The sequence below is a fragment of the Macrobrachium nipponense genome, chromosome 39 (assembly GCF_015104395.2).
Source record: "Macrobrachium nipponense isolate FS-2020 chromosome 39, ASM1510439v2, whole genome shotgun sequence".
NCBI lineage: Eukaryota > Metazoa > Arthropoda > Malacostraca > Decapoda > Palaemonidae > Macrobrachium > Macrobrachium nipponense.
Window position 1 is genome coordinate 58,407,825 of NC_061099.1, and position 15,439 is coordinate 58,423,263.

The window sequence follows — 15,439 nt, forward strand, 5'->3', positions numbered from 1 at the left end:
GGTCATTTACACTATAATAACAATTCATTTTCAGATATTTTTATTTCATATATCTCAATGAAGTTATGGTTTGTCATTATATCCGTGAGATTGGTTGTACTTTCCTTTAGAGGCAATCTTACTTACAATTACACCTTTGCTTACAACGGAAAATAATTATTGTTTGTTGATTAAAGTAAATAAACAACATAGCAGTTATCGTTTTACATTTCCTTGAAGTTTTATAGGTAAATGTATTTAATTTTGATATATCATGTATGCTGCATGCACAAACTAGCAGGATATAAATGGATCCTCAAGTATACTTTCCATCTAGGGCAGTAATGCTTATGCACTCATTGTGCAAGAAAAACACGAAAATTTAAGTACAGTATTTCACTTGCCAATAATTTTGCAATACAATATATGCAACAATAATTATCGATACTTCAGACATTAGATCTTAAGGTTAATGCCATTCACATCCCTCTGATGTATCCAGTGTTAACTCCCGGCCTCTGGTCCCACAGGTGAACCAGTGGTGGGACAGCGTGCGAGTGCAGGGCAAAGGCCGAGGAGCAGCCGTTCTTCAGCTGACCTCGAAGTATCACGTAGCCGAGCCGAGCCTCTTGGTCTCTGCCCCTACACCAGCTTTCCAGCTGAAGACCCGAGCCACTTGGCATGGGCATAACGGTTCGGCCTTGACCTTCGTTTCCTGCGCCCGCTGGCTCTTCAAGGAGACCAGCGACAGCTCCGGCGTTTCTGTTCTGGAAATAACTGTCCCCACCGGCTACGGCGCCTCTTCGGAAGCCCTGAAGCGTTACGTCGACTCAAAGGAGATTCCACATCTACGAAGAGCAGATTTCCAGGAGCGGAAATTGAAATTTTACTTTGAAAAGGTGGGTCTCACATATTTGTAGAGCTAGTGGTTAGAGCTTCTAACGTAAATTATTCATATATGTATGTATGTATGCATAATTATATATATATATATATATATATATATATATATATATATATATAATGTGTGTGTGTATGTATGTATCTATGTATCTATGTATATATATATATATATTTGTACATATTTGTGTGTATATATATATATATACATGCATAGATACATACATACATACACACACATATATATATACATATATATATATATATATATATATATATATATATATATACGTGTGTGTGTGTGTGTATGCGTATGCGTATATATGTGGGTGTTTGTAAGCTGAGGTGAACGGAGCTGCCTGCTAGAAAAATCTCTTTGACCATATTTTAAATGAAAGCAATTGTGACTCAAAAATGCAGAAGAAGAAAGCATAATTGCATTATTGATGAAATTAATGAAATTTTAAAAAATTATTGAATTTTAGTTGAGTCTTTTTATATATTGCATCATGCTAAAGTGGCTCTGGGCATATGTTATGTACCCGAGGGATGAATATCCAGAGTAAAACCTCTCCCAGTCAAATCCTGTAAAATAAGGATCAAGATTTTGTCAGCCATGTTCAAAGTAGTTGGTTTGAGGAGGGATAATATGAGTAAGTATATTGCATCCAGGAAAAGGCGAAAGTATTATTTTGAAGCCAGGATTCCTTCCTAGATAAGATGTTCCTGCGGCCGCTCCGATTGTCTAGGCTCTAAATATCTTTGATAATGATGACGGGAATGTAATGTAAGAGTAAAATTAAATTATTTGAATGAGAATGATAATATGGGGGTAATGAAAAAGTGAAAAAAAAGTCTGATGCCGAGACCAATGACAACACCTAAATTGAAGACGGTAAGAAAGATAATGAACACCACTATAACTACAGAGACAATTATACCCCATTTGTAACAATACAGGTATATTTGTAATTTATACATACTTTACTCTATTATAAAAATATATATATATATATATATATATACATATAATTCTTATCTATACAAACTAGTAATTAGTGTATAAATAAATAAAACCATTTTTACAAATGTACCTGATATTAAAATGGGGCGACCGCTGCTCCCGTGGAGGGCCCTCCTCCATCGCCGTAGGTTGAGTGTGGGAAGCATTAGAATGGAAGGACCTTCATATATTCAGGAAATGTCTGAGTGGAAGCAGAAGCAGAGCTGGAATGGTTTGTATTTGACATATTGGTACTGAGGTTCGTGTGGGAGGGTGCCATATGAAGTGTGATGCTGTACCAGCCTTGATTTAACAGTGAGAAGATGAACGCGTCAGACTTTGGTGTGTGTGTGTGTGTATTTATTTATTTATTTTGTCTGTTCTCACATGGCAAAAACTTGTTTTTATGATGAAATAAGATATGTTATAAGTGATCATTGAGTAACGTGCCCACTGACCAGAGAGGTAATTTCCTGTGCCGTTGTTCCACCGCAGCTCCCTTCGACGGAAACCTGCATCGAATTCTCCGTGGAACGATGGTTCCCAGCAGCCAACCTGACGAAAGTGCTTCCTGTCAAAGTGTACGAATATTACTCACCCGGTATGTACCTTAATAAATTTGTGTGTTGGGTGTTGTGGGGGAGGGGGGTTGTCATTTGCCATTTCCAAATTCCAAAGTGAGTTTCTAAAGCGTAGCCATAATTCTGTAGTGAAGTTTTCATCCCTATCTGTATGTTATTATTTTGGCCTGTTGCTTATACTACTGCTCTCCATTCATGTTTAGAATACTTCTTCAATGATCCTTTCTTTTGTGGCAATGGAAATTCAGTTTAAAATTTTGTTTTCATCAAGGAAATGGAGTGAAAGCTTGAATTTTATCTCTGTGATACAGCCTTTCAACGTTGAAATAACAAACCGATTTTTAAGAGACATTGTATATCGTTTTGTTTGGCATTACCAAAAGTTGCTTGTCTTTGATATAGAAAATGTGTTTGCTGTCTTTCATGATTTTCTGTAACATTTCAAGTATCCGTAGCAGATTTTTTTGGCTTCTTTTTTTTGGGATCCCATTTTTTTTGTGGGTGTTGGTGGCCGCCGTTTTTTTTTTTTTTTTTTTTTTTCAGATAGGATGCACCTCTGCTCATGCACATTATTTTAATTTTTTCCATATTCATTCATTCAGTGTTCGTTATATCCTACATATTTGATATAATTCCTTCGCTCTATTTTCCCAATTTTAATCTTGTTTTTCAACGTTGTAAATGCACTTTATGAAGTGTGATGATGAACGTCATAAAGATGATACTAGTCTCGCTTAGCACACCGGGGTTACATGAATGGGAATGTTTCTGTTATCGTTTTGAAGTACAAGATGATTTTTATTACTTGAGTGACAATAAGCTGCGTAAACACCAACTGTGTTTTACAAGATTATTAATTGGCTCCTTTAGAGGAGGCTTCCAGACACAAGAAGGCTTCTCCTTAAGAATAAAGTCAAGTATGAAGAGGAAACTTTGTGTGCATCGCAGTAGAGTCATGTCCTGGAACGAGGAGGGTTTGAGATTCGGTTCTTAATTAAAGAATGGGGAAAGGAAAAGTGAATCACAGTAAGCCGGGGAATCATGTGCGCCATCACCCTTTATTGTGCCACTGAAAACTTTCTATTTTAATGTGACTTGTTACCTTGAGGAGAATTATAAATTACGAAGATACAATCCTAACACGGTTTGAGTGGCTTCTGTAATTTTGTATCAGACTTCATCATTTTCTTTCCGTATAATTCATCATTTTATTCACTTATCATCATAGAGGTTAAAGTCTTAGTTTGAATGTCTAGTTCAGACGTGTTTCACCACATTGAATATTGCTATTAACTTAGAGTAAGGATAGTTTAAAGGGGCTATGAAAGCAAAGGCATTAAGCTCAAGATGATTGAGTTATGGTAATAAAGGTAAAAGATAAACACTTAACGCAATTCTTTATTCTTACAGAATTATATGAAATAGAGCTGCTGGACATGTCTTCAGTGTCTCTGGATATTTGTCAAGTGTGCGGCTCGTACCAGTGTCCCAACTGTCCGATCCTCTCTTTCTACAGCAGCGAGGCGCCGGCGCTGCTGCCAGGAAGCAGATTGTCGACCTTCGTCTCTTTGCTGCTCTGCCTCCTGTTCTATCTATTTGGCAGCTGAGGCTCTGTGATTCTCTAGTCAAAGCTTGGAACTAAAATGCTAAATGGTGCCGTGTCGTATCTTAAAATCACCAAGACTCTGATGAAGAGTTGTCACTTTCAGTTACCACAAATTGCAGATGTTGCCATTTTTTAAGATAAGTGATGATGTTGATGATGGAGGTGAAGATGAAGATGAAGATGATGATGATGATGATGATGTTGATGTAACATAAATGCTGTTTTCTTAGAGAGCGTAAAACAATGTGGGAAAATTGTTTTACTGCAGATGTAAGATTTTGTAACTTTGTATTTTATCTTTGTAATGTTGACGTACCGTTTTCGAAAGCGCTTTGTACTTCATCTTCATAAGACTGAAATTTCATTTACATTTATATTTTTAATAGGAAAACCTCATAAGAGTGGACTAAATAACACGTTCTTGCCAGAGTAATAGGTGTTAGTCAGTTCTTAAGTTTAATGAAAGAAAATAAGGATTTGCAATTAAAGCATTGTGGTTTACAAATGTAGTGAGTATTTTGCACTGATGCGAAAATTGCTTAAGAGCGTCTGGGATATCAAGATGGTCATGTATGCGATGTAATCTTGCTAAGGATATCCTTAAGGAGGCAATATGGCATTGCTAAAATTACTTTTTGAGTCACAAATTGTGTGGGGTTTTTGTATGCAAAATTCTTGATGAGACAACATATGGATCATGGATTTTTTAAATAAAACGATATCTATTATTATAACTGTGGCCATATATGTGGGAGGTCGTTTATGTAAATATTGACTATTTATTTTGGAAATGTGCAACGTTTATGGCATTCTTTAGAGACAATCTGGAAACGAGGCTCGAAGGAGTTCAACATGAAGTTTCACCTCTAGAAATAACTAAGAGTGTATTGAACAGGTACCAATTGGTTGAAGAAAGAAGGCCAAAATTAGATCGATAATCACCACATTCACGAGCAGGTAATTAATCTCCTGATAATCATTACTAACAGTGAATGTGATTAGAAAACAACGTAATTATAAGTAATAAAGTTATTCAGATGTGTTATGTCATGTTGATGCTGGCATCCATCGTGTCCTGAAGTTAGTCAGCTCAGCATTCTTTAGGTCGGGCCCTGATGTCAACTTTTTTGGAGAAAGATTGGTGGGGTTGGGGGAGATTTCACGGAAGGACACAAGACGAACCATCCTTTTTTTATTAACAGCTTTCACTTGCACAAGGCTTTCGTTTTGAGGATGATGGATTTAGAACAGGCTGTCAGCTTTCATGCTCATTGGCTTCCGTGAAGGAATGTCATAATGTTTAGGGTTCTGACACTGTACACATGGTTTGTACTTCTTCAAGGCAATACAACAGAAATGTTTCTGTACTGGGAGAGGAAAGTTTACAGCAATTCTGCAAGAGCTTTCCCTCTTGGATCTTTGACTTCCCTACCTTGACTGCATTTCTTGACACAGCCTGGAAACGTCTTGAGGTGACTGGATGATGCTTCCTATAACAGGAAGATTAATATGTCGAAGTAGAACCTTCCCAAATGGAAAATCATATGACGAGGAAATGCCGTAGTGTCTGGAATATTTATGTGTACTGCTTGAAGTTTAGTGTGTTTAGCATATGATGAAATACGTAATACTGGATTGTCATTTATATATGATTCATTATCCTCCTGAGTGGTCATATTTATAACATATTGTCCAAGTAAGTGAAATTGGTAGCTATTCATTTGACATGATATTTAGTTCCAGACCGTATACTGTGTGCAGTTAGCTTTAAGCCTCATTCTCATCAAGTTCATTACACAACGCAGTATGGGCTTTGTAGTTTGAGTGAGTGTGTCATTTTCATTCTTTTTTGTTGTCAAGTCAGTAGCTCTGTTAGTTTATTTGCAATGTATGTGACATTTTAACGCCGGACGAACGGATTCGCTGACATCGATATTAAATCGTTGTTCCTTCACTTTGATCAGTCGCTCTTTGAAACCGAAGTGATTAACAGGGAAGGAGGATCATCACCTCTGATTTTTCATATTCACATTGATTGTGTCTTTATGAAAGAGACATTGCAGTTTCCGGTCATTTCAGATGTAAACAGCTCAAGTCCCCCTTAAAGTGCCTCCAACATTCGAAGGTGGACTACTGTGTAGTTGCTAAAAGAAGGGTGATTGACATATGTTCCGTAGATTATGGTGTTTGTTTGATAATGATGATGTATGAATGTATGTATGTGTGTGTGCGTGTGCGCGCGAGCACGGGCGTTTCCTAGATGATGACATTATCTTATCTGATTGTGTGCATACTGTAGAAAAGCTCAAGTTGTGTGTTTTTAATGTATTTAGAATTTCAAAGTCCAGTATCCTGTTGCTTCGTGAGTTCATTGATATATTGATGCCTAATTTTGTGCATAATGAAATGATGGTCTAACTGAATCAGTACTGTGTGTGAGTGATCAGGTGCTCAGGTCTATATGATGCCTCAGACCTATAAATGCGGTGCAGTATATACTACATGTACACTGTATGAATATGAATGGGTATAATTTCAAATATATGACAGTTTATGCATAATTGCTGTATTTATATACTACTTGTGTTATACATTATATTTATTTGAAAATAGTGTGTTGCAAGGAAAGACTTGTGATACCGTATGCTAGTTTTGATCCGGTAATATAAGACTTTCCTCACTCTTTTGTGAATGATTTAGGACGTTTTAACGGCTCTTCCATAGTACTAGGTTTTCCTTTAACCCGTTCAACTTCTACCTTCTGGAGTTCTCTCAGTGCAGTTCTGTGTTATTTATTTTGTAACTTCAATGATAATTTCCTCCATGTAGCAAAACATGTTCCCACCCTTAAAAGTAACTGTCTGCATTGATTTGAGGCATTAGATTTGCGGATTTGAACTTGTATATAAAAGAAAATTGAGCCATCGTGTGAATGCTTGCGTAGGAGATTTGTAAATACTGAACCAAACGTAGAACTTTTTAAGGAACAGTACTGTATATAATATGAAACAGACCTCTCATATTTACTTAGGGCAGCTTATGTAGTATATGTACAGCAAATAGTCCATTTATTTTACATAGCAACGGTCTGTCGGTACGAAGTGACTCAGAATAATGACGTTCAACTCACGGTGTATAAGAAACCAATCGACGTCCCTTTGTTCATCTTCATGAAATTGTCAATCACAGGCACTGTTGTAGTACAAGCTTCTTTCCTCATGCCTTTTTTTTATATATTATATATAATATGATCCGAGAGTCCCGAGTGAATGAATCTTCACCACTCTAGTCAGTTGCTTCTCACACACAGAAACGTGGTTCCTCAACCTTTTTGGTGTGGGTGCACTTTGTACAAGCCATGAATACACAGGCATCAGATACTGAAGGGATGAGTGTGATTTTTTAAAGAGTGCATTTGGCTAAGTACTGCTCTAAAATGTACATTTTTTCAATCACGTTTACTTAAGCTGAAGTGGTCCGTGTTATATTCAGTCTAAAAGCTTAGTAATGCGCTGAAGTTTGTAGTCATCGATAATGCAAAATATTAGTTAATGATCTCCGCCAAATTTAATTCAAGGACGAAAAGATACATTTTAGAAAAACTCAGTGAGCGCAGTAAAGTTCTTATGAATTTTTTCCGGCATTTTTGATTAATTCTGTTTCGGCTGTGCTGTCATACAGGTATTAATTCAAAATTTGCCTTCCATTCGGGCAGCGCTAATCTTGTAATATTCGTGTGGGGACTTTGTCTTATATTTTTGTTGGAGAGACCCGTCAGTATTTTTGCAATCCAGTTTATTTTTATTTTGCAAGAAATATAAAAGCGACTGAAGCAGTCGAACAAAAAAAAAATAAACGCCGTCATTTTAATATGACCAAGATAAATGAAATTTAATTCACGCTGATGCGCTTTCTTATATAAATCAATATGTTTCATACAGTTAAGTGAATTACGTACCATAATAAATATACTGTATTTAGCATTGTAGTGGCAAAACATGATTAACATTGTTTGGTGTATTTAACACTATAGTACAGAGTTGTAGCATTGTCCTATTTAATAAAAACTTGTATTTTTTTAGTGTTATTCAAAATCCAAATAAAATTATCCACGTTATTCACTGTTGTGAAGATTCCATATTTCTGTGTATTTACTAGTCAGCTCCTTGGACAATATATTGACAATAAAATGTTCTTTTAACTCCGTGTTTGATTCAGATCACTGACCTGACAGAATTGGTTTAATTCTGGTTGTTTTTCCAAAGGTGAGTGCGCACGTTCATGGACTGTGGAAAGGAGACTTTGCCACACTGGTTGTTGTGAATCAGAGTGATATTTTGTAATGAGAGTACAAAAATGCACGGTTATATGCCTTCAGAGTTGGTGAGTAGAGTACCTTCAATTTGCTTTATCCCATTATTTGTAAAAGGCACATATGATTTCATCGTATTTTTATGAAACTGCTGGTTTCATCTGTGCTTTGTATTTTGACATGCAGAAGGCAATATCATTTGATTGATCAACACCTTAATCTGTTGGAAGTTTTATATCATCATCTGTCTGAGAATTTATCTGTCGCTGGTGAATCAGCATAGGGTCGAGGAAGAAATGCAAAACGTGCGCAGCGTTTTGCCATTGGACGAGCAGACTGAATTGAGGTGGATTGGCTCTTCTGATAAAAATTAGAGAAAATTACGAAATAGAGAAAGCAGTTTCACAGAGCATACGAGACTAAGGCAAATGTAAAGGTTAAAAATAAATATTGAATGATGCTAATATTAATCCAAAGAATGATGGAATAGACCCAAAGAAGAAAACTCGATCAACAGGTGCTTGTAAAATAAGGTTGTCGAATTCTTGCGGTACGTCAAGATAACGATGCCAAGCTCTAAGGAAATTAGAGCCCGTAGAGGACCTTGACAGGATAACTAGTAATGTGGCTTTCATTGACTGAGCTAGCCATATGCTGACACGCAGCAAGTAAGACAGAAGAAGAGGCCATCACTTAACTGAGATTGAATTTACACTGGGAATGGTAAGGATGCGAGGCTTGCAAAGACCAACGAGGTGATCAGCATAATACCATTGTGAATACAGAGACTGACTGAAACTAAATAAATTGGAAGGCACGGGAGTGGTACTGCCTTAACAACGACGAGGTTAATAGATCCGCCCAGTCAAAGACTGAATTATAGAACATGGATATGTTTCTAGGGGAAAGAAAACACTGCTACTGCCTATAAGAAATAATGCAATAAGACATGGGAGGAAGTTTTCCAACACACTCGCCAGTGAATCCAAAGAGCGTGAAGTATGGAAGGTGAATAGCATACAACTGTAGGTTTGAAAATTGGGGCAATAGCTGGTGTCAGTTGGTTTGTTTCCAGTAGAGACTCCAGCTTGCAATACCCTCGTAGATTGCTTACTGAAGAAATATTTTGCTTCGAATTCAAAGTACAAGAAAACGACACCGGAAAGGTGGGTCATTTCACCTTTGACCATCTTTGGTCTTCATAGCAACAAAACTACCGAAGTAGAATAAAAAAATAAATAAATAAAGAATTTTGCAGACTATTCACCTCCATTTCCTTGAGTATCAACCCTATGATTACTCTCATACTGACGCAAACTGGCATCATATTTTCCAATTTATTTCAATTAAAGATTAAAGGTTAGGTGCTGACAAGCTACAGGACGGTTCAGAAGTTGCTCAGGTCATAAACTCAGTTTTTTGTGATTTACCTAATATCTGGGGCTGGAGATGAAATATAAATGTTATTTGCGCAAACATTATGGGTGAGGTCATGTGAATTTACCATTGAGCAGACAGTTCAAGATAGCCACCATCATTTTACAAAGTTGCTGGAAAACTTAGAATATTCAAGGGAATGTTTAAAAAATATCCACAATTATATATAAAAATATATTTCTATGTAAAAATATAAAACAAAGACTTTCGACGTTCTCATCAGTGTAACGTTAACATCACACTGATGAGGAACACCGTTCAGGTGTTCGAAAGTCTTTGTTTTATATTTTTACATATAATATATTTTTATATATAATTGTGGATATTTTTAAAACAATTTGTTTTCACGGAACTGTGAATTTCTTAACATTCATGGGAATGCTGCAATGTCTGTGAAGAAACTATTGACATGTGACTTGTGCGTATGAAAGAGATATATATAATCAGTTTTACAAGACATCTCAACGTAATAAAAATCTATCAGAAGTTATGTTGGTGGTGCTCAACACAGAAGGACACTAATAAAAAGTTAAGATCGGTGTTAACATCTTATGATACTGATAGAGCACCGATAGCGGATATTGGGAAGAGAGTGTTTCCAAGTATTTTTTTATAACCCTTGAGAGTGTAAACAATAAAGACCATTATCACACTGGACACTTGTATCGAAGATTTTTGAAACTGGTTAATGGTTATACTCGATAGAAGTTACCACTTGAAGGAAATATGATGAACGAATAACATCGACACTTAGGAAAATTTACACTAGAGATTTTCTTAACGGTTCAAGCGATGAAATATGAAAAATCAGGAAAATTTATACTAGAGATTTTCTTAACGGTTCAAGCGATGAAATATGAAAAATCAAGATATATAAGGGAGGTGTTGCAGGTATTCTGCCTAGAACACCTGTAACACTGAGCATATACTGTACTATATAGGATGAAACTTAGTGCTATATCAGCGGAAAATTTCAGTGGGTTTGGTCTAAAAAAATTAAACCAAATAAGTAATTACATACCTAAGGTGTGCAAGTTGTATCTGTAAACCTAATGTGCGAGTACGATGAAATTTGGGGGATATAAAATAGTTCTTACCCAATGAATCACTATACAGTTGTCAATGTTATAGAGTTGCTCTCGTAATTACTGAGAAACCTGTTGGGTACTTGTCTTAAAAGGGCTAAGAACTTCTAGCTTAGGTAAATACTATAGTACCGTACATGCAGAATGAAATTCTCTTATACATGATGTGTAATACTCTTCTCTTCCGTAGTGGACAACTTTCAAGAAGAGTATCCTGATATACTTTAAATTTCGATAAAGGCCTTACAATAAAATTGAATATAAACATCTAAAAAAATCTCATGTTATCTATATAAGCTATACAAATCAAATACCATTAATTTTTTTTAATCAAGTAGACAATAGCTCTCTCATACAAAAACTGTCAATTGACATTTCACTTAAAACCGTAGTTTTAAGTATACTCGAAGTTTTTTTATATGCCTTAAAATATACGCTTTACAAGTATTTAAAACCAGCAGGTTAATAAAGAACATTATTTGTGGCGATCAGCATTTTGTCACTGATTCAGCATACGATAACTTGTCGTGTTCCATCCTTGTATACTTTAATTCATGGGTGAAACTGTATAAATATAAGCTTTCTGAAGACGAAAAAAGGATGGCAACAAACGTCAATTCATAGCGCGCGCAACTGGCAGCAATGGGCTTCAGCAGCTAATGACCACTATCACCTTTACAGAATTGCCGTTTTAGCGCTTATCCCGGGAGATTTCGCTCTTTTTGAGATTTACTGTCGCGAAAATTTGACATTTAGCGGGGCCACGCTTTTTAATACTTTTCGGATAAATCTGACGTTAAATCTAGTGCCTGGAGCTTACAATTTATGTCATATTTTAGTCAATAAATGAAAACGGGTTTTGTCATGTAGTTGAAATTATGTTATCAATATTGTTTGAATGAGGAATTTGTGTTCACTGTCAGAAATTTCATTGGACGGGAAAAATACGAATGGACACTGATAGAAACAGAATTAAAAGTATGGTCAAGACTTGAAAATGTATCAACAAAATGAACTTACTATTTGATACAGACCTGGCATTGATCTTTATAATAAATTTAAAGAATTGAACAACTTCAGTTTTATCCTCGATGATCCTTCCTGAAGCCTGTGTGTATTTTATCCGTAACAAGTGCCCCTCCTTGAGTGTGTCTGCATATGCTTTCCTAGCGGCCATCTTCATCACTGTAAGTTCTACTCATCTCGCATCCTCTGAACTTCAGCAGTTTTATCAACCCGCTCAGCCGTCACAGCATCCCGTCTCTCAGGTTCAGTCTATTTTATAAGCAGATGGCTTTACATATCACTGTTTTCACTTATTAGTAAATGGGACCTTTTCATAACAAACAGGGCAGAGCAACTTTAGTCTCTTCATGTAACCGTGACTGGTCCCCTACAAGGAAACACGCTTTCGAGATATTGTCAGCAATAACAGTCTCTCTCTCTCTCTCTCTCTCTCTCTCTCTCTCTCTCTCTCTCTTCTATGATAGCATACTCATTTATGTGTATGATTCACGTAAATTATATATATGTGTGATACACATAAATGTGCTTTATGTGTATCATCACGCTCTATATGATGCCATAAATTAAATTTACATAATACATTACATTTACATACTATCCATCTTTTTCAAATCCTTTATCGGACTGGCAGCTGTTACCAGGCAATCCTCTCATTCACAGCAGTACCATCTATTACGAGAAAAACAAATGGAAATTGACAGTGAAAAAGTTTAAAAGGTGTAACTGGAGGAAAGGGTGGAAAGTAAGATGGAAGGAAGATAATATGAAAGGAGGTACAGTAAAAGGAATGAAAGCAGTCGCAGCTAGGGCCCGAAGGGACGTTTCAAAGAACCTTAAGAAATGCTTACATTGTACTGTAAGTTCCAGAAGTGAAGCGACAAATCTCAGAATTAATCGTACTTCTATAGAAACTCATGGGGTTGCCAGTTAGTATATTTTATTCCAATTATTGTCATCCTATTTATCTGATAATACGTATCAGTGATCAACTGTATAAGCGCACAAAGTATTTCCCCAGTGAATGATCATTGTTAGTTCAGTAATTGTTTATTAATAAAAAAAAAAAAAGAATTTCCCCAAAGAAACATCTGCGGCTTCCAAAGTGTGATATTGAAGTGTTCACCATAGAGTGGCAGCAGGAACCGTGTGCATAAGCATTGGCCTAATATTTGTAAATTAACTTTCTACTTTTATAGCATTATATCGAAAGTTATTATGATTTATTTTGATAAAGCACAGAGAAGTTTAGCATCTGATTAAATGAAATATAAATAAGACAAGTTGGTGGTAAAAAAAAAAAAAAACGAAATCCAAGTTATGTGCGCGTTTAGCGTTGGTTACATGGTTAGGCCTATTTCAAGAATCAAGGAAAAATATTTTCCAGCTTGTTAGTTAACAATTTCATGGAATTTCTCGATTGTGCAAATTTTTGCATGCGGAATTGCGTTCAGGGTCGCACCAAACAAGTATTTTCGTAGGTTTCCACTTTTTTTTTTTCTTTAGTGCATAAGTGAGACTATCCTTGTCCATACAATCCGGAGTGTGAATATGCTTGGCGAGCATTATTTTAATTCGAGTATCCCCTGTTATGCTCTCTCTCTCTCTCTCTCTCCTCTCTCTCTCTCTCTCTCTCTCTCTCAGGACGTTTTTATCTATCAGGAATAACCAGAGGTCTGTTTTAGGAATCGAGCACTAGGCTCGATAAATAACGTCCTGAGAGAGAGAGAGAGAGAGAGAGAGAGAGAGAGAGAGAGAGAGAGAGAGAGAGAGAGAGCATAACAGGGGATACTCGAATTAAAATAATGCTCGCCAAGCATATTCACACTCCGGATCGTATGGACAAGGATAGTCTCACTTATGCACTAAAGAAAAAAAAAAGTGGAAACCTACGAAAATACTTGTTTGGTGCGACCCTGAACGCAATTCCGCATGCAAAAATTTGCACAATCGAGAAATTCCATGAAATAGTTAACTAACAAGCTGGAAAATATTTTTCCTTGATTCTTGAAATAGGCCTAACCATGTAACCAACGCTAAACGCGCACATAACTTGGATTTCGTTTTTTTTTTTTTTTTTTTTACACCAACTTGTCTTATTTATATTTCATTTAATCAGATGCTAAACTTCTCTGTGCTTTATCAAAATAAATCATAATAACTTTCGATATAATGCTATATATATATATATATATATATATATATATATATATATATATATAATATATATATATATATATATATATATATATATATATATATATATATATAGCATTATATCGAAAGTTATTATGATTTATTTTGATAAAGCACAGAGAAGTTTAGCATCTGATTAAATATATATATATCCCCCAAAAAACTCATAAATTTCTGTTATGCAATAATACTTGACTGGATCGAACTGATTACTGGTTGTCAGTGGAAATATGAATTTGGGTGATATCACTCCCTTATGATACGCCCACTTACGCAAATTCAGTCTTAAATTTCACGGTTGGGATATGATTCGAAGATTTGAGGTAATAGGTTGAAGTGGAAAAGGTGGAGTTAGTATTGTGGGTAGAGGTAGAGGTAGAGGGGGAAGGGGTGGTTGGGGTCTGTCGTCTCCCTACTTAACCAGATGGTGATTTTTACGGGTGTTCTCGTTGCTTGCGACCGACTTTCTTATTTTTTATATAGCGAGTCTGTTTCCCAGGTGCAAGGACAGGTCCTGGTGTCGGTCCTGAAGGTTCTATCTTTGCCTAAATAACAGACAGTGGCCCTGCAATGTATGCCTTGCAATGCCCGGAACTAGGCCTAATCACCTGAAGGTAGCAGCAGAGGTTAGAGCCTTTCTCGAAGATGGTGTTTTATGCTCGGTCCTAGAAGCTAGAATCAGAACTACCAACCATCCCCAACTTCTCCATTGAATCTAGGTGCATTCATGGTTGATTATGTTTAATGTCGCGGAGATTTTCCCTTCACATTCTATTGATACTTGCATGGTTTTATGCATCTTCGCTAAAATAATTGATAATACACTATAATATTAAATATTTGTTTCCACATTGCTCGAAAGATACATTGGTAATGTTGGTAATCCTGTGTTGAACGAGAATTTCAAACTTGTTTCGTTTTCTATAGTTTGAAGTAATTGCTATACTTTAAACAAAATAATTACTATTACCGTAACTTTTTAATTTTTTCTTGATGATGTTATAAATATCATAGATTTGATATTTGTGCATCATATGTTAGCTTTATTTTGCTTGATAGAGCTTTCACTGTAGAAAAAAAATATATTCTTCAGCTGCGAGTTGTAGTTGCCAGTTAGTGAATTTCGAACGAAATTCTCTGAAATTTGTCGCTTCAGTTTTGGAACTTACTGTACCACATGAGGTGCATTGACGGCGCTAACCCGCTACGGGGTAAAAAGGAAACTTAAGAGTGGGCGAATAATTATGCATCCGTTGACTGCATCCTGTTCTGCTGTGTCAAGGTACTCGTATGTCTGTCTCAGTTCCGCCTATACTT

General features: G+C 36.1%; 1 protein-coding gene across 5 annotated transcripts in view; it reads left to right on the plus strand.

The window, feature by feature from the left end:
• LOC135210364 (CD109 antigen-like) overlaps positions 1-8,270 on the plus strand; it is a 1,440,954-nt gene extending 1,432,684 nt beyond the window's left edge. For all 5 annotated transcript variants that reach the window (XM_064243260.1, XM_064243264.1, XM_064243262.1 and 2 more), the window contains 3 exons: positions 510-878; positions 2,378-2,483; positions 3,874-8,270. In XM_064243260.1, the coding sequence (XP_064099330.1) occupies positions 510-878; positions 2,378-2,483; positions 3,874-4,070 (672 nt within the window). In that variant the 3' untranslated portion in view covers positions 4,071-8,270. The remainder of the gene's footprint in view (positions 1-509; positions 879-2,377; positions 2,484-3,873) is intronic.
• Positions 8,271-15,439: the final 7,169 nt, after the last annotated feature.